Source organism: Atractosteus spatula, chromosome 21 (genome assembly GCF_055471065.1).
Source record: "Atractosteus spatula isolate fAtrSpa1 chromosome 21, fAtrSpa1.hap1, whole genome shotgun sequence".
In the NCBI taxonomy this organism is placed as follows: Eukaryota; Metazoa; Chordata; class Actinopteri; order Semionotiformes; family Lepisosteidae; genus Atractosteus; species Atractosteus spatula.
Window position 1 is genome coordinate 8262563 of NC_142726.1, and position 27754 is coordinate 8290316.

Here is a 27754-nt window from a genome sequence, read left to right on the forward strand (position 1 = left end):
ACACCTGAGATGGGAGGAGGCATGTGAATGTGCTACATGACTTTCGAGGCAATCTTTAATTGCTTCTGTCATTAACTCAAAGATAACGATGATGCACTTTTCTACATTTTTGACAAAATGCTTCCTTAACCAACCTGATACCAAACTGATCATAAGTATTTTGTCACTGTTTACAAAAATCACACAGCTGCTTTTCCTGGTGATGGTTGCTGCAACCCAGAGCTCATCTCAGAAGTGCAGTTCACAAGGTGGGAGTGAGTGCCTACTGTATGACAGCTCTCACCCCTTGACAATTTGAAATAGCCCATCACACTCTGCCAGCATGTCTCTGGGACGTGAAAGTAGACCAAAGCAACCAGAGGAAACCCACACAAACACAGACAGAACATGCAATGTCCACACGGAATACAGCCTAGAAAGGAATGCAGTACCCAAGAGATGCGAGTCTGAAGCAATAATGGCAAGGCCAGCATGTGACTCAGCATTATTACAAAAAATACATTTTCTGTACATTTAATGATACATCATCAAAATGAAATAATTCTTGGATGAGTTCTGTATCTTGGCTCTTAAGATTTTTGTTCTCCATCATTTAATTTCCTGTCAGATCCAGTAATTACTTATGCCGGCGTCACACTACACAGCTTTTCCTAGGATTTTCAGTCGTAGCCTTCATTTACATAATCGTAAGAAAATCACAGCGAGCTGTAGTAGAGAGCACGAGATTTGAAACCGTGGTGAACAGTCGTGAGGGAATCGTGCAATTAGTCACCCCCTGCGATTCCCAGTCGTATAATTTGACACCCTCTAGGACAGAAAAGGTGGCGAGATTCAGGAACTGCAGTCATTAAATTTGACATGCTCTCCGACTAGAAGTCGTGTCGAGTCCTGTTGTGTGACGCTGGCTTTAGAATGTTAAACTCCCTCCGGCACAAGACACTGTATTTTCCCGGAATCCATTGGGATAAGGCGTGTCAGGTCTCCCTCACCGCAGGTCAATGTGCTTGAGGTGGCTCATTCTGCCGAGGGTCCCCAGGTCCAGTATCTCCACTTGGTTGCCGGCCATGGCCAGCCTGTCAACACCACTCAGCTTCTCCAGCACAGCAGGGATCTGGCAGAAGTCATTGAAGGAAAGCCCCAGGCTACAGAGCTGTGACAGCCCACCCAGCTCTTCCGGCAGAGAGCTCAAATAATTCCCATCCAAAGCCAGTGTCTGTAGACTGAGCAAAAAGAAAGGCTGAATTTCTCATCCACTGCACAGACGTATTTTTCTCTAATCCCTCTCACTCTTTTCAAAGCCCTTAAACCTGTCCTTAAGAGTAAACAGGCTTGGCTATCGAAATATCCATACATCATGAACACTCATCATAAGTAGAACTGCCAGTGTAGAGTGTCACAAGCATTAAAACAAATATGATTTAAAAATTGGATGCAATTACGTAACAATTAGGGTTTTAATTAACTGAACCTTAATATGAAAAAAGTAGGAATAAACCCTTCGGTCAGCACTGAAAGGGGCAGGGACAGTTTTAAACAAGGAACACGTGTCAAGTATTTGTAGCTCAAAAGTATTGTATCAGACAAAAAAGTGAAAAGCGTATTCAGCCTGGTAAAAGGAAACTTGTCCCTAGATTCCAATTAATGTTACCAAAAACTAAGAGCTTCCTGTAAAAGTAGTAGATGTCTTACTTACCCCTGCAGGTTGCCTATCTGGACTGGGACTGAATGAATACCATTGCAGGACAGGTTGAGCTCCGTCAGTGTTAGGATCTCACATATGCTCTCTGGGAAGAAGCCCAGTCGGTTGTGAGAGATGTTTAAGCTCTTTAACTGTGAAAACCTAGACAACAACAAAACTGGTATTTAATATCCCGCACCAATCACAGCTCACCTGCTGTGTATTCAGAACTGTCATGAACGCCCCATCCCATTCACACACTTACAGCCCAATTGCATCTTTCAGTTATGTTGGGTATTTCAAGCGAATTGAAATCTTTCCTTATCATCCTGTTTTTTTTTCCATTGCAGAACTTCAGGTGAATAAAATATAGAATGGAAAATATGTATTTTTTGTGCATCAATTTATACTGATGCACAAAGAAATGCAATACTTGGCTATGCTTGTTTTGAAGTTTTTAACGGTAAGAAAGAAGAAAATGTATGTACAGCATTTACCCAAAATGATCACTGAAAGCCTTTTTTATTGTATTTTTTCTCTTTTTCTTCTTTACCATTTACAGTGTCCTTCTGTTGGGTAAGGCACTTCTAACAACGTCTGTACTCAAAAAAGTCTTCTTCTTATTATTATTGTTATTTATCTTTAATGCTACAAAACTGTTCAGTGTGACATGGTTCCAGCTGGAAGCTGGGGGTTAAAGGGGGTTATTCTATACAGAATAAACTACAGGGTGGGCATGATAGTGGTACAGGATAACTGATATAGGTGTATACCATAAGATCTGAATTGTACTGAAGGCACATAAACAACACGTCCGTAGAACTTCACATGGGATCGCGAGAGTGCTCAGCATCCAATGTATTTCCTGGAAGAATCTAAGCCCCACTTCCCTCTCCACCCGGTATATTTCAGGGCCCAAGCTCCCACAGAGTCAGCGTCTATGAACATAGCCATACAAAATTCCAGAATCATGCCGAGTTTTCAGTATGAAATGTAACACACTGTCAAAATAAAAATAAAAAAACTCTATCAGGTTCACTTGGGGTATTACTCCCAGAGTTACAAACACAATCCTAGCGGCTCTGACACACAGGCCTGATCAGCCCTGGACTGACTGCTGTGGGACGACCCACAGCTCTTCCCGTGCAGATGCAGCCGGCTGGCTGTTACACATGCAGATCACGGCAAGCTACAGTCAGTCTGCTGAAGGTCATTTCTTTCTAACCCTTCTGCTGTAGCCACTGCGGTCTGAAAGTGATCGGGCAGATGGATGTGATGGTCCTGACTGCTGAAGCAGAACATCTCAATCTATCGGCAACTCCTCTCACAGACACACTCCTTTCAATGACTGGTCGCTAAAAGCCGCCAGGAGATCTTCAGCCATCAAACACAGCATAATAATATCCTTTGCTGTTCTTGTGTTAGTTAAAGGATTTTCTGAATCATGAGTCCCCGAATGATTACTCATACAGAATTTTTCCCAAAAAAAGTTTAGGTTCATTTTTTATTTTGTTGTACCGATCCAATTTTGAAATCTCCAGTTTTGAGCTTCAGCACCCATCGGAGAAGCGTTACGGCTCTTGCCTATAGCAGCGCAAACCTGCCAGCACCTCAGAGGGCCCAAGGGTTGCCTTGTTTGCCAAGGGCCACGGATGATTCACACCCCACCACCACCCTCGGCAGAACCCAGCCAACTGTCCGCCACCTCTCTGGGAATCCTGGTCGCAGCCCGCTAGTGACATGATGCGGGCTCGAACCCGCAATGCCTGGATCACAGGGCAAACGCCTTTACTGAGTCACACAGCGTGTCCAGTACATTCTCCAGTGGGCACCCAGCACCTCCCCCCCCTCCTGTGTTTCAGGGCTCAAGCACCCACAGAGCCAGTGCCTTTGAATACAGCAATAACAAAAGCTACAAATCCACGAATCATGACAGGTTTTCAGTTTGAAACGTGAGAATTTACACAGATTCTTAATCAGCTTATTTTGGCAATATTAACACAACTCAAATACCAAATACTGAGCACCTAGGGGTTTTATGAAATAGCATGACTTGAGCTCAGTATTATGTTATCCTAAGGAAAAATACTACTCAAACAATAAATGCCATCAATTTTAAATGTTAAGAACAATGTACAACAATGTAGATGTCCACGTTCAGCAATTTTACATCATTTTCAGCATTTTTCATTGTACATCAGTATACAAAGAACATTTTTATGTTTTCATTCCTTATGTAATTCCAAATGCAAATGAATCCTCTCATATTCCCCCAGATTGCTTTTGTCTTCTCATTACTTTGAGCTCTTGATGTTTCCACAGAGAAATGTATTTTCATCATGGATGAATGACTAAGATTATCTAACCAAAACAGGTTGCAAAATAATGACCTAGGTCACACATGTAAAGTTCTGAAAGCTCACATAGTTGAAGTTAGTCTTGTCCAAGCTTCCTTCCTCACAGGAACAATAATTCTAATTACCTGAACCTGAATGTACAGTAATTTACTGAGGGGCTTGTCAGCCTTGTGTAACAATGCTCATGTTCGTCCCTAGACACTTCAGTATAAGTAGTCAATAGAATAGAAACACATGCTAGAACAGAGAAATAACTGTAATGTATATAGAAACATATACAGTATATTAAGAAATAAGAACTATGCTTTAAAGTAAGTAAAAATTATAAAAACTTTTACCCAGGATACTTCACTGCAGTGAAACAATGTGATTTGTAGTTAAAATGCTGAATAATAAAAACAATTAAATGGTATAAATAATCACACAAATACAATAAAGTATTTTTTTCTAACTTTCCTATCTTTCTGGATAAGTTAATAAAGCCTGGTTCAGCTTCCAGGACAATTTTCATCACATCAAGTCTCAAAAGAAATCCATCCAATGTCTCACTGCTTTATCTAATACAGGGTGGAGCTGGAGCCCTATCCCAGCCTGACAGGGCACACCCTGGACGGGACGTCCCCCCAGTCCATCGCGGGACACACAGAGACACTTGCACTCGCACAAGGGCCAGTTTTCCCAAAGCCCAATTAACCTGTTAGTCAGTGTGTAGACCTTTGGAGAAAACCAGAGCATCCAGGAAAAACCCACAAAGACATGGGGAGAAGACACAAACAGCAAAAAAACAGGAACTGAACGAAGGGCCAAGACACTGCGAGGGAGCAATGCTAACCACTGCGCCCAGTAATTCCCCATTTCACTCGAGTCATTAAAATTGAATAAGTAGTGCATTAGGACAGTTATTTTATAATATAACTAGAAGATCATAATACAAACAGATATAGAGATAAATAAAGGGAATCTGATATAAGTAATTCTAGCAAATCTTGGCTAATAAATGTGATTTAAATCTATTCACCATGCTCATTTCCAATTAGGAAGCAAGGTCCTGGGTTTATATTTAGTTGCACTGTAAACTGTTTACTGGGAGTCGATAAATTATCACGTAATGAAAAAAAGCAAACGTCTACAGAATAAAAGGCAATTGACATGCAATTATGTTGCAGGTGCACTTTGCTCACTACAATGCAGTCAGTGAATCCATATCATTCTGTCTCATGTTCAAGAGGGTCAGAGGTGGCTGTCTGCTTTGGCACACACTGAATCTCATCAGCCTGCTTCCCTCTCCCTCTTTCAAGCCCTTTTCTTGGATTCCCTGCTCTGCCGAGAATGTGACGGAGCGTTACTAAATATACGGATGAGGCTGGCAGCAGCGCAATGATGTGTAAACACCCTCCCTTTCTTCCAGGTTTCCCAGAGCACAGAAGCACTCTCCTCCCCTTTAAAGAACATCTTTCCCCTTTTCCTTAACCCTGTCAGCACTCACGCAAAATCACCACATTTCTTCCGCCAACACCGTTGTGTCATCTAACAAAGCATAACTATTTTGACTTACAGAACAGTCTTGTAGTCTTCAACCATGATTGCTAGCTTTTTACAACAAAATCCGTTCAGAATATCCTGACACACAGGATATTAGAAGCTCCCACTGAGGGGGGGCAGAATAGAAGGCTCTAGCTCTTACCTGTTGAGACTGTGAAGGCCCCCAGGACCCTCTAGCCTCAAGAAGTTGTGGCGCAGGTTGAAGTGCGTGATGTCTTGGCTGTAAAAGAGGTACACTGGAACCTCTTCCAGGCTGTAGCAGGACAGGTCCACCAGACTGACTGTTTGCGATACCACCTGCAACAAAGTCAGGCCACGCGTTCAGGGTTAACACTACTGCAGGTGAACAAGGAGAGAGCCCTACATTCAGAGCGCCGTCACACGCTTGATTTTCAGAGGGGGCAGGCAATGTTACTCTTGTTTCGGCCTTCCCTTGGGACAACAAGCTGGAACACTTCCTGGTGAGGCAATGACTGAGAGATCTAAGCAGTTTCAGTCTCCTGGGGTCCACTAATCAGCATGACCTTAACATAAGACACTTAAGAGTGTATAAAGCCACTCGGAAAATGCATGCGAATGTTAATTATAAAAGGAAAACTCAAAACTAACTCTACAATATAGTAACAAAAACACTGTAAAATGCCTTCCAAACATGTAATGTGGTAAACCACATGGTATAATTCCACTTTTACCATGTTTGTACAATAGATGCAGTTTGTTTTCCATGGCTGTCTCACACTCTGGCACATCTCGCTGAGCTTTACCTTGATTTTACCACTGTATTTTACTGGACATTTAATGCGCTCTTATAACAATACACTGCAGTAAACATTTATACCGGTTCCCTCGGAAATTAATTTTACTGGAAAATTTAAAAGCACTGACATATTCAAAGTACTTTCCTCATACTTTTTTTTACAACTTTATTTCCTTAGAACCCCTGCTATACTCTACTGTATATGTGTCTAAACTTTCCATTCCTTTCCTTGCACACACCCACACAAATGTATTATAATCCTATGTAATTACAGTAACAGTGGCAACTGTACACAAAAAAGCCCTTTAATCAACTGCAGACTGCAGGATTTAAATGCCTGCACCATCTGACCTCAATACGCAACCGATCAAAGTCAAACCCGGTTAATATTTAAACTTTTGATTATAAGGAGGCCGATAATGCCTGACTCAACAGGCTTATATTACTTCTAACAGGGCTACACATTCCAGTACCTGTAAATTCCTAGACAATCTACTTGGAATTTCACTCAGATTCTGAAAGCGACATGGCTGACTATCAAGTGTGTGAGACAAAAATAGGCATGACTAATAATTAGGTTTATCATCCATTGTTCCACACAAGGACTTAAGCAGTCCAAACAATTTCTGTTTATTATCACAGAAATATTCTGTATATAAGATAACATAAGATCACTTTATTAGCCATATACAATTTCTTGCATTAGGAATTTGTCTTTTTGCATTCTGTTATATTCTGTAAACTGATATATTCAGTACACTTTGACATATTCAAACTGATATATTCGCTACAATTGGTTAATCTACATTGACTCAATGCAGTTAAGAGAAAAAAAACCTCTCTTTTCCGCTGTGTTTAGTGTTGCATCACAACTGAAAATAAATCAGCAATTTACAATCCCTCTTACAAATGATGTAGTTTGGAAAAAAAATCACTTGATAATGGGTCTGCATATATATCTTATCTGGTGTGAAAAGAATGGAATTACTGGATTCTGCTGAGTCAAACCATCCAGGGGCTTCAGACTGGAAATGTCAATAGCAGGGGGCAGAAGCATACTGTATCTGTCATCGGCTGCTGTCTAACAGAGGTACGTGTAAAACATACTACTCATACTCGTTTTATACTGATACAATTAGGCCTGCATAATCTAGAGGTAAAACATACACTAAAGCATCACAAAGTGGAGTTAACAGAATTTAAAGGTAAATGTTAATGTATTGATTATTTTGCAAGATATTTTGCTTATGTAGCAGTGACATTTAATAGGACAACACTGCGGTGTCCAGTATAAAGGCAGTACCAGGAACACATTGACCTGATAAAGAGACTGTAGCATAAAAACATACACCGAAAAAAACTAGTGCACTTCTGTTGAGGTAATCTGTATGTCCTTTAAAGTGAGACTGCCCTGTCTCTCAGTGCAGAGAAGAGCAGCAGTTACATTAATCCGTGTTCTTTGATATCTCCCCTCAGGTGCTTCTTACGGATAGCTGTTACCGGCTGTACATGACTCCAGATCAAAGGGCTGATCGCAAAAGCCAGGGCATTAATTCAGAAGAATCCAGAACTACGGGGCGAGAACACAGGGGAGGCTTTGCACCAATGATGAGAAAACCTGTGAGAGAGAGTGCAATCCAGTGCAATCCCTATTATTGCTTTGCATCTATTCTGCTTGAGTTCTTCTGTCCTGGAAAAGAGGGGATGGGGGGGGGGAGGGGGCAGAGGCGAAGAACAGCAACTCCATACAAAAAAAAAAACCTCTTGATGCAACATTTCTGGCACATTAGAATGATGTCCTCCTGGCTTGCTTTAAAAGGCTGCTTTTATGATTAAAAACCCATCAAGCAGCCTGAAGCCTTCAGACTGTACAATGCTGTAGGACGCAAGCAGGGCTCTCTGTGGAAGTGCCCATTAGATGCAGTGCCCAGGCAAGCAGACTCAGTTACTTCCTGGCATGTGTCCATCACCCCCTGGCAGCAGAAAGGCACAGGGAATCAAACAACCAAACACACAAGGACAACATTGTGCCCAGCCTGGCATGAGACCCACCACGATTCTGTTTTTCTTTTCTCGTCCCCTCTCTCTCAGCCCCCCATCGGTGCCCCTGCAATACAGGAGCTTTCAGCACATCATTTAGAGAATAAAATCTCATTTCCGCACCCAGACATTTCCACATGCCTCCATCTGACCAATCTGATCTGCCATTCTGCATGGTTGCTTAACTGCAACGGCTGCATGGAGCAAGAGTGAGTGTTAATTAGAGAAGGGGAAGATGAGCAATGAGAAAGAGACGCTTTGCTGGTCCCACTGGAGCACGACCTCTTCCACAGGGCGATGCTCCTTGTGATAAGTTGGTTTAATCAAAGCTGAGCTGGGAACCCAAGCCTCACTTTCAAGTCCCCCACCCAGCTAGCAAGGGTCAGTGCACAGGGGGTTGACACAAAAAGGCACACAGACTGGGCGCAGTGTGAAACTGTTAGCAAAGAGCAGATGCAATCACAAACAGCCACATTTCTAGAACTGATGGACAAAGGGGTCATAATGGAAGAATGGACTGGAATAATTATGTGTTGCATCAATGGGTAAATTCCTGTCGTGGCATCACAGAAAACAAAGCATAGCAAAATCAAGTTTCAGTTCTTTAGAACAGTCCTAGTCCTGGAACCTAGTCCTTAACTGAAGCCTTAACTGATCTAACAAGTTGCTTGATTGGAACATGTGCAAACCTTTTCTGGCTCCAAAATCTTGTTACTACATCAAATCTGACCAAAACTGTATGGTTACTTATGAAATGCAAGAGTTATAAGGCAATCCTAAACATATTTAAGAGTTGAACACAATCACATAACTCAAATGAATCCTATTATTAAATTCAATTAAAGATTCTATTGTGTAACAGAGTTGCGCTGGGAACAAAATCAGAAGCTGAGGGCCTCCAGGATCAGAATAGGGCACCCTGAACCCCTGCTTTAGAACATAAAAGGCTTTTAACAATGCTTTACTTACAGGAAAGAACTATTTCATTCATCACTTAAATACTGAAGAGGCCCTTTTGGATATACAATAGGTTAGATGTGGACGTTACTATGTCAGTATTCTGCAGCCAGCTCATTAAAACCCAACACAGAACTCCCCTTCTATGTACAGTACACTGAACACACTGTCACACTGAGAGTGTACTTTAAACTTGTCCAGCAGGAATCCATTGTAGGCCTGATGTTGACCCTGATATATGTAACTGATGTATAGCCAGCAAACTAGTTAGATTTGCAATAATACTAAACGGGGGAGTATGTAGCCTCCCATGTGCTTGTAGAACTGCAGTGCTGTTGTTGAGGGGAGCTTCTCTTCTCCAGTCTCTGCTTAACCTCTGGGGGGCGTGGTAGCTGTGACGTGTTAAAAGACAAGTGGCTGGAAGAGGGGTGGGTTGGAGGAGTCTGCCTACACGGCCTCACTCTCCCCCGTGTGCGGTCACGAGGTTTGGGACGTGTAAATCACTCAACTTATTACAAATCTGGTGGGTAAAACAAAAATAATCAGGGATTCTAAATTTTAAAATAAAAATAAGGGGTGGGGAAAACAAAATAGCGTCAAGGGAATTTAAAAAAAGACAACATCATGGAGAGGGCAGAAAGATGACAAATCAAATATTGACAAATGTAAGGTAATCCACAGAGGAAGTAGGAGTCTACATTTTACATACCGCAGCAGTGATTCAGAGCTGTGGGAAAAGAAAGTGATCTGAGTGTTTATCTAGATTCTTCTTCGTTCTCATCAAGACTGAGTGTGGCGAAGCAATAAAAAAGTAAAACTAACGACAAGGTCCAGAGCAAAAAGCGAGAAATTTAAATCAGGTGAAGTCATGCTTGAGCTATATAACTCACTAGTAAGACCTCATTGTGAATGTTGTGCTCAGTTTTGTTCCCCACAGCACAAAAAAAGGTATTTCATAAGTTAAGAGAGTTATTTTTTTCAGTCTAGGGCAAGAGATAGAAAATTGATTTAGGACACAGAATAGTCTCCTATGATGTAATAGTTACATGAAGAGCTGTGTGTATCTGGAATAGGCTTTCCAGACAGGTTGTGGAAGTCTAAACTCTTTTAAGAATCATCTGGACTAACCTTTACATTAACTTATCTACTAAACAAGCAAATGAGTGAGATATGCTGAAGGTTTCCTCTTATTTGCAACCTTCCTTATGTTCTTAATGTGATATCTGCTGATTCAGGCATTCTTTCTTCAGTGAGATCCAGGTTCTACATTATAAGTAACAGAGTAGTGTTGTGCAGCACTCAGTCTGAGGAATCCATTAGAGACTGCTAGTCAATATTTACAAAACTCACTCAAAAACTATATACTTTAGTTGTGCTCTTTTCAGTCTACTGTATTTTCACAGCTTCCTTTTTACTTTTTTCATCTGTATTCTGTACAGATGTACTATTATACAGCACCTTGGAGGTTTTTTGGTGTTATAAATAAAATTATATCTTTATTATTTGTGTTACTTTAAAAGCCACATTCTAACCTGATCTCACCAGACTCAGGTTGGTTACTGGGATCTGCCATGACTGACACAACACAGAGAGGCAATGCTCACTTTGGAAGCCTGTCGATGCCACCTCTGGTAGTCCGCCAGAGTGTCAAAGTTGACGAAGTAGGTCTGAGCCTGAGGTCCCGCCGAGCTGAACATGAGGCAGTGCTGGCGGCGCTTCACCTCCTCCACCTGCAGGAAACACAGCCGTCACGGTGCAGCCGAGCTTCTCCCACATTCAACTACACACCACTTTCAATAACCCATTCCCCACAGCACACCACTTTCAATACCCCTCACTCAACTACACACCACTCTCAATACCCCACACTCCACAGCACACCACTTTCAATACCCCACACTCCACAGCACACCACTTTCAATACCCCTCACTCAACTACACACCACTCTCAATACCCCTCACTCCACAGCACACCACTTTCAATACCCCTCACTCAACTACACACCACTCTCAATACCCCACACTCCACAACACACCACTTTCAATACCCCTCACTCAACTACACACCACTCTCAATACCCCACACTCCACAACACACCACTTTCAATACCCCTCACTCAACTACACACCACTCTCAATACCCCACACTCCACAACACACCACTTTCAATACCCCTCACTCAACTACACACCACTCTCAATACCCCACACTCCACAACACAGCACTTTCAATACCCCTCACTCAACTACACACCACTCTCAATACCCCACACTCCACAACACACCACTTTCAATACCCCTCACTCAACTACACACCACTCTCAATACCCCACACTCCACAGCACACCACTTTCAATACCCCACACTCCATAGCACACCACTTTCAATACCCCTCACTCAACTACACACCACTCTCAATACCCCACACTCCACAACACAGCACTTTCAATACCCCTCACTCAACTACACACCACTCTCAATACCCCACACTCACCTACACAACTCTCAATACCCCACACTCACCTACACACCACTTTCAATACCCCTCACTCAACAACACCACTATCTGGGCAGACATTCGCAGATCTGCTCCTGTTGCGAGTCCTTGTCATCACTTTCACTCATATCTATATCCACCTCAACATTACGTTTATGTACCTTTCCATTCTTTATTTGTCTGTACATCACAATCTGTAGAAATCAAACGTGATTTGGTGCACACAACGTGCCAACGCCAACTCGTGCGACAGTTGCTCAGCTCTGAGCTGTGCGGCAGGCGTTCACTAGGAAACTGCAACAACAGTCCTAGGAATTCCTCTTTGCTTCGGGGGCTTGCAAGAAACCATACACTCTTTTCCATAAATAACAATCCGTACAGTCCATCAGCAGTCAAAACTGGTCCCTAGTTTATGAACAACAACATCAGGCTAAATTTTTTGGATGCAAAGTAATAAAAAACATTGCTTACACTTATACAGCGCTTTTCTGGACACTCCACTCAAAGCGCTTTACAGGTAATGACAGGGACTCCCCTCCACCACCACCAATGTGCAGCATGACATAGTCAGTCATAAACATGTCTTCTGCGCTCAGAACAGGCCTCCTTCACCTCCCTAGTCTCTCATGGCAGCTGACTGGGAATTAGCTCCTGGAAGTGCTGCCTTGGATTGGGGTCAACTCCCTTACCTTCCCCCCCACGAGAGGCAGGATGTGCATTTTCCCAGTGAGGCTGTCCTTGACGGAGGCCACGATGAGGCAGGTGCCGCAGAGGATGACCTGCCTCTCCGCCCACTTGTGGAGCTGCGTCTTGCCCTTGCGCACGCTGAACACACCTTTGAGAAGAGTGCGCTCCAGCTGGTCGGCATTCAGGGGCTTCTCTGTGAAAGCAAAGGGAACACAGGCCTGGTCAGCCCACACAAGCTTTTCTCTGTGGGGTGATTTTCTGCATTCATTAGACATTTGCATTCCTTCCCACTTTTGGACACCTGCAGAAAACCTATATTCAGAAAATATTTTCCACTCCAGTGCCTTTCCGATATAGTACTTAAGAATAAGTTACAATAGTTACACAACACATTTTCATCTCTGCCCAAAATGACTTGTCCATGAGATAGATGGCCAGCTTCCGTCATAATAAGCACTAAAGAAAGTAAAGGGATTGTGATCTCTTCTCCGAGCGACTCTGATATTTAAAAAGAAGTATGTTTTGAATGAATGTCTCACAGAGCACTCTGTGCAGGAAATGATGTTGGACCAGGTGTTCTCCAAGATACAAGCTGACATGCCTTTTTCTAAAGCAGCAACACTTAATGCTTTTCAAAAACAAAGCACAATTTAATAAGCCTTTCAAATAAAGTATAACTTGGCAGTATTGTGGCAATACGCTAACCCAGATGCATCAGTCAAGCTGAAGAACAAATCAGGATTTTGTCATGCTTATATTAAATGACCTGATTTCTGGCTAATTATCACTGAAGGGTTCTGTTGCCAAGCCTTTATACATAAGGAAGCTCAAGGACACCTTGAATAATGCCTCTGAAGGTGGCTGAGATACACGGAAGCTCGAAGCAGCTTAAACAATTAAATGTTTTTTTTTTCCGAATTCTCAGTTCTGAATTGTGCTTTCATAAAACAAACGAGGAGTGAGACCCCCTGGGCTTTCGGTGTTTATAACTGCAAGAACTGCAAAGTGAACAATAAGCCACTTTGCCTATGTATTGATTGAAAATCTAACAAAGAACAACCTTATCTAACAATAAACGACAAGCAGCTAATCGATAGCCTTGTCTCCTTCTTCAGCTCCCCCTTGCTGAAGGCACTGCTCCACAGTCTTGACGCCAAGGCAGCTGGCCTGACTGTGCAGCTCGGTGGGACGCAGATCCGCTGCTGCAGTGTTCTGAGCCTATCCTCCATCGCAAGGCAGCGTGTTGCTGGGAAAGTGGAGAGGGTGAGTACTAGCCTGTCACAGACAGTGCAGGAGAATAGCAGGAAGCCGACAGGACAGCCCTAACATCCCACACACCCATACAGATGCCAAGCCACTCGTGTTTTGGTTCTGCAGTATTATGGTCTTTGAAAAAAACACTTAGGCGAGAAGCGAGAGCTACTGGCACGTAGGAAGATGTGTCCCCGGTTGTCTGTCTAGGGAATTTCCTGCTCCACTTCCAGATGATCTGCGGCAAAGCACACTCTGACCTTACTCCCCAAGTACATCACAACCTACCCGCTTGTCCGACAAGTCTGTGTCATTCTCCTCCAGCAGCTTTTTCCAAACAAACATTCAAGGTGTTTGCACTAAACCTGTGGTTCACACCTGTTATCCTCAAAGTCGATCTCTGCAATAAGCACTGGAAAACTGAATACTGCTATGCATTTGAATTTAAGAACATAAATATGGGAGAGGGAGGAGAGGGTTGTTTGTCAACACTGTGGTAAAGAAGAATCCCCTATAAGATAAGATCACTTTATTAGCCCTAGACAATTTCTTGCAGGAATTTGTCTTTACACATACCCCAGCTTGCTCTCCATGAGACACACAGACACCCAGATAGGGAAAGAGAAGCCTGGGGTCAGAGTGCAGGGTCAGCCACTGTACAGCACCCCTGGAGCAGCTGGGGTTAAGGGACTTGCTCAGGGGCCCAATGGAGTAGGATTCTTCTGCTAGCCGTGGGATTTGAACCGGCAACCTTCCAGCCACAGGCGCAGAAGAGCCACAGAGCCACCACTCCACCTTCTATCCCCCATTTCTAAAAAATGTCACATATGCACAGAAACAACAGAGGAAGCATCAGAGGAACTAATACTGACAAGGCCCATCACAATCACTCACATTTAAATGTAGCTGCAGCCTGTATGCCAAGGTTTTTTTTTTTCCCCTATAACAACTGTGGCTGGCCACCCTGTGTAAATGGAACAGCAACAATGGGCAAGTCTCGAAGGCGGCCACTAGTGGCAGCCACATTGTCACTGCACCCTCCAGTCCGGCCCACAGGGCACTCTGCCACACTGTCCATTTGCACTTGAGCAAAACTTTTTGCCCTTGAAAAGTATTTCAACGAGATTAACAAGAAGCCTTCTTATCTCACGTTATGCACGCCAGCCGGCACTCTGAGTCTGAACGTCTTGAAGGACAAATGTAGGATACACTCCCAATTCATGCCGCAGTTTTTATACTGAAGTGCTAACGAAGCACTGAAATGTAACATTTTCAACAATGTTGTCAAATCGATTTGTGATTAAATTCACTGCAAAACTGTGAACACAGAGTATCACCAAATCACTCCAGGTTCACTCATAGCCATTTCTGTTCAAGACTACAAAGTTCCAATTCTTTCAGCCTGTCAGTCTAGAATACTCCCTTAAGCCTTAACCTATCTGGTTGCTCATTTCTGGACTGGCAGCTTTCATATACCATGTGTGGCCATATTGGTGCATTATATAATTTTAACAATACTTTATTAAAATCCTACACTTCAATTATATATCCTAGCATTTTGTCTGCATTTTTAACCACTTTAAATCTAGAAGATGTAAATATCTCAACATAAACACCTGCGTCTTTATTTTATCACTAACCACATCAGACACAGCATTTTCTAATTTGTATTTCATTTTTACAGTTTTGCTACCTGCAAGTATGATAGTGCAATTTCTTTAAAGAAGAAAACAGGACTGTTGTTACAATTCATCTCCATCAAAATTCCTCTGCTCACAAGATTATACTAAGTCGACAACGCACAACAACCAACACATACTCTGCTTAAAACGTATTACGAAGAAGCCTAACTTTGACATTTAGTACAAGGAACACAGCCTTTTCAAAAAGAAGGCCCACTGTATTCACCCAGAAGAGGCAATCAGCAGCTGTACATCTCTGATCACACAAATTGCTTTGATAGAGAGCCTGGCACAGGGACCAGCGACCAGTGACGTCACAGCAGACGCCTCATGACCCATCACCATCCCGAGCTCACGCAGTCTACCCTAACTTGCAGGCGGATTTCAAGTTGCTCAAGTCTTCTTTAAGGTTGCTTAGAGCAAGAGCTTGGCAGGAGGACAGTATGGGAATGAAATTAAGGCCCTGATGCCACTGGGTCAGTGCACTTAGGTTACCCAATACTCATGAGCTTGATTCTTTGAGAATAAGGAGAAAAGCTTAATAGTTTAAGCATTAATGGAGGAAGGCACCATATGGAGCACAGATGATATGTATGGCAGCATTTTTAGCTGTTTTCGGTACCAGTGCTCTAGTACTGAAAATATGCTAGGACATTTAACAGTGTCACCGCTCTAAGACGAACAGAACACTTTCAGACAAATCACAATATTGGTACTAGAATCTCACTGGGATTGCAGACAGTTATGCATCACAAATCTTCTCATTTATTCATTTCTTTCCCTGTTGTCAGAGAATTATTCCAACCCTTAGCCTCCTATGGAGATAAAAATCTACAATCACCAACTTTATCTTTATTTTTAAATCGTGTTTTTCTGTTCTACACCATTCTGCAGATTAGGGTCATTTACAGGGGACAGAAAAAGCTTACAAAACTCAAATTGGCTACACATCAGACAAGTGGTAAAAACAGAACCGTCGCTGTAGCTTTTGTGAGAAGATCAGCAATAAGGATTAGAGTAATGCACAGCTATATGACAGCAGATCCGAGCAGCATTCTAAGGAAACTAACACATGTACCATTGAAAGAATCACGCTTGAAAAAATGGTCTCCAAATGTTTTCTGTGCAGTTGCTAAGAAGATTTGAACCAATCAACCTGAAATTCCAAAGAGAACAGGACAAATTAAATTAATTGCTAGAGACCGAAGAAACTTATTATTTTGGATACAGCAGAGACCACAGCAGAGCAACGACATGAGAAGCACATCAAATCCTCAATCCTTTACTGTAACTCACTGCTCCTCAGCTACTACGGTTCTCGGACTAGAATTTGTTTGTACCACCCCATCCATTTTTAGCTTCAAAAACCAATGGAAAGATAACTTGGCAGCACTGTACTCTTAGCTAGGCGTACTCTCCCTTGCATTTCCTGTTGGGAATAACAATTCTCCTTATTTAAGCCATCCATACTTCAATCATGACTTTGAATCACTGAAGAAGTCAGATGTTGAAAGAGTGGTAAATCGTGTGGTAACCTGCTTTACTTTTATCAGCCTTTAGATAACTTAAAACTATAAAAATGAATAAAAATCATAGGTGTATCAAGGTTCAGAGATAGCATGACTCACGAATAGATCATAAAACATAAAAAGCAATCACATGATTTATATCTACTGATCACCATTGCGCTGACGTGATATAGGAATAATTAACAACAAACAAATCATTGAAATACTGAGATGTTCTGCTGGATGAAACCTTTGGCTACCAGGAAAAAGGGACTCACCTGTATTTGAAAATGTACATTCTGTTGCAGAACTTGTAGAGCAATTAAGCTCAGTAGTCACCGGCTACAACAACAAATGTTAAATTAAGCTTGACCTTCAGAAATAGTTCATCTGCTGATAATGAAATCAGCAAATTAGTACAAACGCAAATATTCTGAAATATAAACATACAGTATAGATAACAAATGTGACCAAACAAATGAATGTACACTAAATATCATGCAATTTACAATGTAAATTGCAATTTACAATGCATACTACAGTCATTACATTATAAAATAAAAATAGGGCAGTTAGGTGGCTACATTTAGTCTTACATGAAATCTGGACTTTTTTGGGATAAATCACAAGGGACAGTTAAAAGGAACTATGTAGTCCAACAGAGCTATATAAAAATCCCTTTATGTTCTTATTTGGAAATATTGGACAAAACACAGTCCCTAATAAAAACGTAATCAAGAAAAAAACCCTCTTTGCGCTATGTTCATCAAACACTTAGTGTCACGCTGTGCTTACACCCGATTCGTCTTAATAATTGTCTTAATAAGACAACGGCACTACAAAGCTCAGAGTTGTCACACAACCCTGAGTTTTTTTTTAAGAGTTAGCTCAGCATTTCTTTTGGATTTCTTTCTATCCTGGAAAGATGTGAGGTAAATGTAGCATGGCAGAACATGACGCAAGGCCCTGTGTTTCTTCCTCCTGAATAAGCTGATGGCTCCTCTCTCTCCACTAACCTGGCCACAGGAGGTAACCCTGCTGACTGAGGCAGGTTATGAGGGACCAGCTGGGACAGCAGACTCAGACCGAGACACCAGAACATCACTCATTTTTAAGAGCTAGTAAAACACGTGGTAGTGTTAAAACTTTAGCAGCAATATAATACTTTCTTACAGCAACAAAACAAATATTGTTTCCTGCATCTCTAATGTAGTATCCACTGGACTGTAGGCACACTGTACAATCAACAGCTCGTTTGAACATAGAGGTTTTCATAGAAAGTGGTAACTCAAGCAGTGTGGGAGGGCACACCTTTATAGGAGCTATAATGTCTGAGAATGTGCTTGTGATTCATCATTTCACTGTTAATTAGCACGCTGTTACATAAGAGCAAGGACGGACATGAATAAAAAAAACAGAAAATCTGAAATAGGATCAAACATTCTTCTCATCTGAAAACAGACAGACTCCAAGATGAGCGGTAGAGAAATGACTGCCCAACAGGTCCAGATTGTGTTCCGTTTTCTCGCTGTAGCTGTACCAGTCTTCTGCACTGTAGATACAGTACTGGAATGAATGGAATTTGCTGAATTTTTAATCCCTCTCAGTACATATTATTATCACACAAGCTAAGTATACTTCCATAACTCATAGTGACTGCATGCTCTTAAAAAGAGCTTAAACCTAGAAGGTGTTTATTGTAAGACTTGCATACATGCATTATTCTTACAAAAGTCAGCTTCCAATTGTATCAAAATATTTCAAAATGTCACACTGATGAAAATTAATTAGTGTGAAACAGCTGTTTGTGGTTGCAAACTATGACTTTATATGCTTCAGAAATGGCTTTGCCTCTTAAGTGTAGTGATATGGCAAAAACTAATGAATATTCACTGCCATATAACAAAGTAGCTGCATGCTCTTGAAAGGCACTAGGACCTAATCTTGTCAAACCTATATATATTTATGACAGCTGTGCTGAGCCCTATTAGTAGCTGGACTACAGCTAACTCTGTGTTGCTATTGTGGCAGCTTCAGTGCAAACCCATCAGTTCACTGCCAGATTTCTGTGCTAAGAGACGTTGTTGTGGAAAAAACAACCAGGCTGAATGGAAACAATCCAGCAACAGAAAATGGCTTAAAAATAAACTGCAGCTGCACTTGCTGACCCTAGAGGTAATTAACTTCATCTTTGTGTTGCTTTGAAACCACATACTTCATTTTGAATTTAAGTTTTCTTTTCTCCCACTGCTTTTCATTTGTTTTCATTTAATTATGAAATAGTTACTGATGACTATTTCTGCTTTTTAAAGTACAGTATATGCCTTGGTATATTAAACACGACAGCACTGTAGATAATAATACACACTTTCTGAAGATATGACACATACACCCTCAGACCAGCCATATTTCAAAAGCAAAGCAAAAACAAGCACAAAATGATCTTCATGTTTAACATCTCTAAAGTGATGACTAACAGTCACGATGCAGAAACAATGATCATGCGGAACCGATGCTCCTCAGGTTACAGAACAAAACATCTCCAAACGCAGGACTGTGTTTAAAACTAAAACAAGCAGAGAAACACCAAGATGTTCCTGTGCTGTTGACAACATAAACAGAGGCAGAAGCGCAGGTGTGCTAATGTGGTAACCCCTAGCAACGGCTGAAGGACACCTACAGTTTGAGAGCTAAGGGAAAAGAATGCTGTTGAGCCAGCAGCCATCTGACAAGTCAAGGCAAAAGACAGGCCTCCTTCCTTAGCAGGAGAAATCCTTCATGAAACCAACACCTCAAAAGATTCTACCGAGAAGATTACCTGAGGTAGTTGCCATACTTTCCCATCCAAATATGTGGTTTCATGGCCAAAACAACCAGTGTCAGCCCAGCACTTTGTCTCACCACTGCTTTTCCATAAGATAACCTTGTGGGATCTGGATGTCCTCACTATCCCACAACTGGGCCTAACAATCTAAACACCAAACATGACAGGGCCTAAAATACACTACACACAGCAAAGAGTTAATTCGAAGAGCCTGGAGAATATTGCAGGCCCTGTACAGACATTTTCATTGCAATGTAACATATCAGGAATGAATATCCAGCCCAACATATTTAGCAACAAAAAAAAAACTTTGGAAATGTCTAATTTGAGTTGGTCTAGTCATTGTTGCCAGGCCCTTTTCAACTGCAGGAGCTGAATTACATTGAGAGGCTGAAAACAGTAGCAGCAGAACACAGTAGCAGCCCATCTATTTGTGGTGCAGCTGAAGGAAGGATAAAAAAAGGCAGACATTCCACCAACTAGACACCAAAGAGTTGTCTAAAAAGTATGAGCGCAAGCAGCCACAACTGCAAAAGGAAAGGCAAAATATTGAAGAGGACATTGTGTATTCTCTTTTTAAAGAAGCTTCATTTCAGTCACATATTTTGTGATTTACAAGAACTATGGTAACGAATTAAAACACTGTCCTGCCAAGTTCTATTCGATTACTGCTTATTTTGTAGAGAATGTGCACACTCTTTACTGGGTTCAGTCTTTTTAAAGGGTTAAAAAAGTGCATATTTGCATAGATAAGCACCATTCTTTTCTTAGAGTCTGTGGTTTAGCAGCTGCGAAGTCTGATGTGAGAGCAGGAGAGAGGCAGCCTGTGTAGCTGGCGCATCAGTGCAGCCTGTTCTGTGCAGCGTTGTGGTCACTGTGGCCACCAAAGGCTCCAGGAACAGAAACCCTGGCAGAAAGAAAGGACCGTGATTCCAGGTAGCCAGAGCTAGCAGGCAGCATGAATGCTCAGCAACAGGCTGGGTTATTAATAGGAAGGTTATGCAGTACATCAGGTCTCATTTTCTTACAAGTAAAGCCTATCAGGCCTCTTAAGAGGATCACAAGCCTTGCCACGCAGGGCAAGACGCTGAAAGACACGGCGCACAACAAAGTGCGAACTCGCTGTCCTTAGGCCAATCCATCAAAACCTCCCTATGCAAAAAAATCAGAAACGTGTTGCTGTACCACCGTCTGGCCTCTGAAATCCAAGACGCATCTGAATTTAGTTAAGAAGAAATAAATCTCGGAAGTATGCTTCATGTGCCGCTGCAATACATCACAGAATAATGCCACCAATAAATCACAGACACACTTCAATATGACACAGGTACCTCCTTTTTCATTCCCCAGCAGAAGAATGAAGAATCATCTGCCAGCCTGCACTTCTGAGGGAAGGTGCTTCATATCACATTGCTCGCTGGAACAGCTGAAGCTGAAGGGCTGTCTGCAGGATCAGAAGCTGCAGGGCAGCTCATCAGCTCCAGGTGCCATCGACTGCAGTCTCCGGGGAAGAGTGGCCCCAGCTCAGGTCCTCCCACTGTTCTCTCTTTCTACTCTGCTGTTCTTCGCTTTGAGTTATGCACCATAATCCCATCTCCAGCACAAAACCGTGTCAGGGCCTGAAGAATTCTCCCAAAGACGAGAAACTGCGAGACCGTTCCCAGGACATCTTTGAGGTTTTGAGGTGTTGTCGCGTGTGGTCAGCTATCTTCTTCAAATGGGAAAGTTTCTGACATGCATGTTTTGACAAGTTGAAAAATCTCTTTGTCTTACTGTAGACTGATGGTACCCAGAGTGATATATAACTAAATCTACTTGACGCCCAAAAGCAAAGTAGAGAACTGGTGTCTTTTAACTCAAAAACATAATTTCAGCTAAATACAAATGCTTTTCAGCAATTCCTGAAAGACAAGCAATTGATCTCAAAAGGCAGTGGATATTATTGCTGTCACAGAAAACAGAAAATAGATTCAAACAGGCCCTTTTATGGTCTAATAAAGAAACCCAACTATTCAGAACAAGGCATACAGTAAATTGAAGCACATCCTTGAAATAATGATTCCAGGAACCATACTACTGTATCATGCCCAGGCATTTCAAGTGCCAAGACAAAAGAGAGCAAAAAACAAAATGAGCATCCTACAAGGTCATGATCTGATACCAAAGGTAACAGAAATAGTGTTGGATTGAACTGGAACAACAGAAAGAGTGATGCACAACACTGACACACAGGGACAGGGAATGTCTAGGGGAAATGAACAAAAAAACTCCCAGAGGCTCACAAACTCCTTGGGTATGAGTAGAATGGTAATGGAATGAAGCACAGTGCCAACTGAAATAAGCAGGGGTGCAAACCCCAGTTGGGCCGAGCAGAATATTGCTCCAGCTTGTCACCTGTGAGCCGCGGGACCCAAGGACAGGGGCGGGCACTCACCACTGTAGAAGCGGATCATGCAGCTGAGGTCGGAGTGGGCCGCCTCCCTCTGTATCCTCAGCGGGTCGCTGTAGCCCATCGCTGCCAAGTAATCGTAAACAATCTGGAGAGGGCACTCAGCGGGGTCCAGCCTCCTGCCAGGAACAATGAACACGTCACACCCCAGGCCGCGCTCCTCACCTGTCCCCATCTCCCTCTCACCGAGCACAGGCCACGCCCGCCCGAAACTACCCCCCACCCCGCCTGCGAAAGCTCAGCTGTTTTCTGTTTGTTTCTTCCACACCAGAGTGTTGACTCAAAACAAAGAAAGGAAACCAGCTATGCTTTTTTACACAAGCAGATAAACACACTTGGTGCTTAAACCTGGGTTATGTTCTAGTCCTGTTTTCAATGTTTTACTTGAAGCTTGCACGACATTTTCATTACATTTGATATAGTGCAATATTTAATCAAATATCTGAAAACATGCAATGGTATTTTTACCAGGCCAGTCTATTTTATATAACACAAAACATGTTCCTCAAACCTGTTTGCCACACAAAATTCAGTTCGGCACATAGCAACAACTTTCACCTGAAGTGCTAATGGTCGTTTTGGCAGAATCTACGTCTAGATGAATTAGAAAACAATATTCTTCCATCCTGTTTTTTTCTAAAAAAACACAATTTCGTTTGACAAAATGTTTAATGAAATATTTCTACTCGAGTCGACTGATACATCCATCCGTTCATCAATTTTCTAACGGCTTCATCCAATTCATACGAGAGGGAGATGGCCACAAAGACACTATCCCAGCAAGCAAAGGACACAAGGTAGGACACACCCTGGATGGGAAGCTAGTGCGTCGGAGGGCTCACATTGGCAGAAACGCACCAGGCCTGATGATTCAAGATGCCAATTAAGGAAACCAGAGCAATGCTGATTTACTCTTGTTGTTGAAATTAAATAAATAATTTGATGGGATAGTTATTGTATAATGTTATTGCAAAATCCTGCCTTTTTTTGGTCGGTCCCACTCATGTAACTACTTAAGGCCTTGTATCAGATAATTTCCTTTAAACATCCGATCAAAGCCTCTCCTTATCGCACTTGGTCCACCCAGTTAGAAAATTCACTACCAGGACCAAACAGGGGCTTGAGAATGCTGCAGTGATGCTCAGTCAGTCCATAGGACTGCATTCATAGTCAGACATTTAATGCCACATGTGTGTTCTGGTGGCCTCAGTTCCCTGCAGTGAAAGGAAAGCAACTCAATATTTAACAGTAGTCAACCAGAGATGTTGCCATTGAGACCGAAACACAATTTACAAAAGTTGAGCCTCGGGCTAAAATGGTGCTTTGAGGATATTAAAAACCTAAAGTAAATCTTCTAAAAAATAAATGGATCAAATCCACCCTATAACATGGAAAGTAAATTCTGTTATAAATTACTGATTTGTTTTTACAGAAGAAACAGAAATACTCAGGGCCTTTAAAAAGGAACTGTACTCGCATAGGATGAGTACACACTGGAAAGGAAGTCAAAAACAGTTCTCCACCGCGTCAATGCTTTAAAACTCTTTGACTGACTTATAATGAGGACAATACTATAGAAATGCAACAAAATTTCAAAATCAGATTGATCCCAGGCTGTGGAAACCCATAGAAAGTGTTGTATTTGTGCTGGTATCTTACATCAGTGGTGTCTCTTTGTAGCTACTTCACAATCTTGCAGACTGCAGTGTGTAATAGCTTAGATCACATCTGTTGGCCTCATGCCAGCCACTAGCGATCACTTTGCCACGGCCCACAAGTACTTAATATGGATAACTGCCAGCACAGGATATCACCATCTCTGCTAGTAAGCCCTTTAAACAAATGTCTTTCTTTTCAGAGCTACATGGGCTGAAATTATCTGTAAATTCAGTAACTGTGCAAATGAATATTCGTAGCTTCCTAATCTTTTAAGAAGAAAAACAGCCTCTTTTATTCAGGTAGAAATTGTTAGGTGGATTTACAGTGGGAGATTTTTTTGATGACACTGTTTGGTGGAATCCACCTTCGACTGCATGTTGGAATTCAATCCAAAAACAGCAGCAGTTTAAATTTCAGATGTCCAGGAAATACATCTCATAATAAATTGTGGGCATGAATATTGGTAGAATGAGAAATCATAAGACAGTTCTGTTTCTTATAGTTCTGGGATTGGTCAAGAGCTAATTAAAATTTGAGTGCACTGCTGTGCCAGTGTGCAAGCTGGAAAAGAACAAGCAGAATTAATTCCATACTGAAAAGCAGAAAATGTAAAAAAAGCACAAGCTACTGGCCGAGGCCCCTTGTTCAGGTGTGTGTGCAGCCAAAACATGTTTTTTTCTCAAAAGTTTCTCAAGGTTTTTGCTCCTTTGGGGGATCATTAATATTGATACCTTTAATTCACTGTAACTACATGCTCTTAAAATGCGCCCTAATCTGAAAGGGTGTTCTTTCTAGATCTTAATTATACATGTGATTTACTTCCAACTGAATGGGAGAGAATCTTGCTGTTTTGTAAATGACTTAACAGCCAAACAAATAAAAAACAAGAAAATTATGAAGGTTAAGATGGGCAATTGTTTTTGTTTTTTATTTAGCAAGTTTTATGTTACATGTATGGTTCACACCATCAATTTGTATTATGGCTTTTTAGACGTTTGTTATGAAAACATGAAGTTCTTGAGGTGTTTGCTGTGTATATTTACAAACTCAGGTTCTAACAAACAGTGCTGCTTGGAAACTTTCATTTACAAAGTGTTAATGTGCTGGAAGAAATAAACCAATTCTACATCCAAATAAAAACAAAACCAAAAAAAACAGTAACGTTCCAATGAACTTAAAACTGGTATATTAAATATTTCTGTTCTAATGTCACAAAACAAACATGTTTAATATACTAACATACTTATCAACCTTGGACATGTTCTTTAAATAGAAATGTCCATCTGCTACAGGGGTTTCTCGGGGGCGTTCTTTTCAGAAACGAAAGTGAAGGAGAAGAATTCCCTGGCATGCTCCTTCCAACAAGCTGTTTGTGGGGAAAAAACAACTGACTGCTCTTCCTTCAGGAGTGGGTTGGGAGCAAGGCAGAGCAAGACGAGCTCAGGTGGATGGGTGTGAAAAACAGCTGGAAGGGAAGAGCTGTATCTTTGAGCATATGCAGACATATCGACTCCCCTAGATGAACCTTTTTTTTCCCCCAGTAGAATTCCGCTAAAAAAATGAATGTGGAAAAACAAAAGTGAGAGTGAATGTGATACCCATATCCAAGACCAGATTTCAACTGACACTGACACTGTGCACCACCCTCAGAATTCAAAGCTGAGGCAGAAGACTATAATGTCAAAATGTCAAAACACAACCTGAGCTCTTCTCTCCAGCTCTTCAGAGATATATATGGACATGTACACCTATATATGCATGTCCTTTTAGAGCTGGCTGGTTGTCAGAATTCCTTGAAGCTACAGATTGCTTTTCTCTCTTCCATTAGAGATAAGTAAACAGTGCTTGTGGGGCTTTTTTTTCAAGCTGAAGATGCAAATGCATTTCCTTCTCTTGGTATTTCACACACAGACACCCAGATGTGCACGCTGGGCAAGGTCCCCCCTACTGATATTTTTTGGTGCTTACACATTGCTTGTGAAGAATTCTACCTGCACGTTTTTCTACGTTATTCAATTGCCCTGTTCGCCCTTTGTCCCGCTTCTCGTTGGAGACGTGCGCAGCGTGGGACCATGGGCAGGGCCCCTGGCGTGCAGCGGTCTTACCTGAGCAGGTCTCCGTGCAGCTGCAGGTACAGGGCCTGGCAGTCGCCCTGAGCGCAGAGCTCCTCCACCTTGGTGCTGGTGGAGCAGAGGACCAGGCGCAGGTCGGGCTGCAAGGCGGAGGAGGAGGAGGAGGAGGAGGGCCCCGAGGAGGGTGTCTGAGGACCCACTGCCCTGTACAGGCACACGCAGCCCCGCCCGGAGTCTCCCTTCAGCCACTCTCGCTCCCGGGACCCGAAGCGACTCTTGCGCGTCACACAGCCCCGGCTCCCATTGCGCTTCATGTTGCGCTGGTGGAGAGACAGGGAGCCCAGGGGGAAAGAAGCTCATGTCAGGCAGTGGGGAGAGACAGGGGAGTCGCCAGCGCTAGACTGCACCTAAACCGCCATGCGTGTGGTGGCTGAGTCAAACAGAGGTAGCGAACGTTATCTGATCTTTCCTGACTGCAACACATCACTTTGATTCCATGTGAGCTGGGGACACCAATGGGAAGTCAGAGATGGTTCGCACAGGACTGAGAACAGGAAGCACTCTGTCACAGATAGGGTGATGGATGCCTGAAGCAGCTTACCCAACTGTGCTACCGAAGCTGATTCCACTGGATCTTTCAAGAAGTGGCCAGATGGGAGAGACAGATGAACAAGCTACTACTAACCCAGCAAATGACAAGGGCCGAATGACTTCCTCTCGTTTGCAGCCTCTCTCATTTTGTAACGTGACGATACTGCGGACAATAACATCCAGCCGTCTTCGCAACGCTTTATCCCATACAGGGTCGCAGAGGAGCAAGAGCCTATTCTGACAGGCAACGGGGGTGAGGTGGACACACCCTGGACAGGACGCCAGTCCATCGCAGAGCACGCACAGACACAACCGTGCACACTCTCACACCAGGGTCAAGAGGCCATGTAACCTACCCATGGACTGTGGGAGGAAACCGGAGCACTTGGAGGAAACCCATTAGTACACAGTGAGAACATACAAACTCCACACAGACAGCACCCCAGGAACTGAACCCAGAGCCCCAGGGCTGCAAGGCAGCAATGTTAATCACTGCGCCACCCTGCCATCCCAGGAAATAATATTCATTGTAGGAACATTATCATTCATTTAATACTAACATTTACAATGAAACTGGACAAATTTATTTGAGGAAGCAGAAATGTAATTATTTTTTTAAAGTTCGTTCTGTTCAGTGTCTATAAAACAAACTATTGCACATGGAGTTGTTGATTTAAAGAGGTAAATTAACACATGCTGATGTTGTCCATCAGCTCCCAAAGGACTCTAAACCAGTCAAAGCTGTTGCTGCCCAGAACATTATCTCCTTTTTTTCCCTTTTCACTTGTATGCACACTGCTTTCATCTCAATGTTAACATGCACGCCCAGCCTGCAACAATACCTATTTTACTGAACAAACTGGAACTCCAAAGCAAATTAGGAGAATTCCAGCAAAAAGCAGGCATCACAGTGTGCTGCCCCAGGATTCTGGAGGTCCAAACCAGAAAAAGTCCTGCTGACAACAAATTTCTAACAATAATTTCTACTAGTTGTTGGGTTAAAATAAGAAATGGATCTATATTTAAAATGTTAATGAAGGTATGGACTCACGTCCAGAGACAAAATGTATTTTATTAGACACGAAACAATCACTATTCTTGTTGAAGCATCTAATGCATTACAGGAGCAATTCCTGATATAATTCAGAGCCCAAACAACTAGTGTTTTTTTATGTGGTGGTCATTCTGATTACAAAGTTCAGAT

The 27754-nt window shown here is 42.3% G+C and overlaps 1 protein-coding gene across 1 annotated transcript in view; it reads right to left on the reverse strand.

Annotated features, from left to right (window-relative positions):
* phlpp2 (PH domain and leucine rich repeat protein phosphatase 2) overlaps nt 1-27754 on the reverse strand; it is a 49357-nt gene that overhangs the window by 17999 nt on the left and 3604 nt on the right. Inside the window, exons 2-8 of the mRNA XM_088938931.1 lie at nt 25993-26279; nt 22214-22347; nt 12517-12707; nt 10936-11061; nt 5720-5874; nt 1694-1840; nt 990-1220 (exon numbers count right to left, since the gene is read on the reverse strand). Coding sequence (XP_088795057.1) covers nt 990-1220; nt 1694-1840; nt 5720-5874; nt 10936-11061; nt 12517-12707; nt 22214-22347; nt 25993-26279 — 1271 coding nt within the window. The remainder of the gene's footprint in view (nt 1-989; nt 1221-1693; nt 1841-5719; nt 5875-10935; nt 11062-12516; nt 12708-22213; nt 22348-25992; nt 26280-27754) is intronic.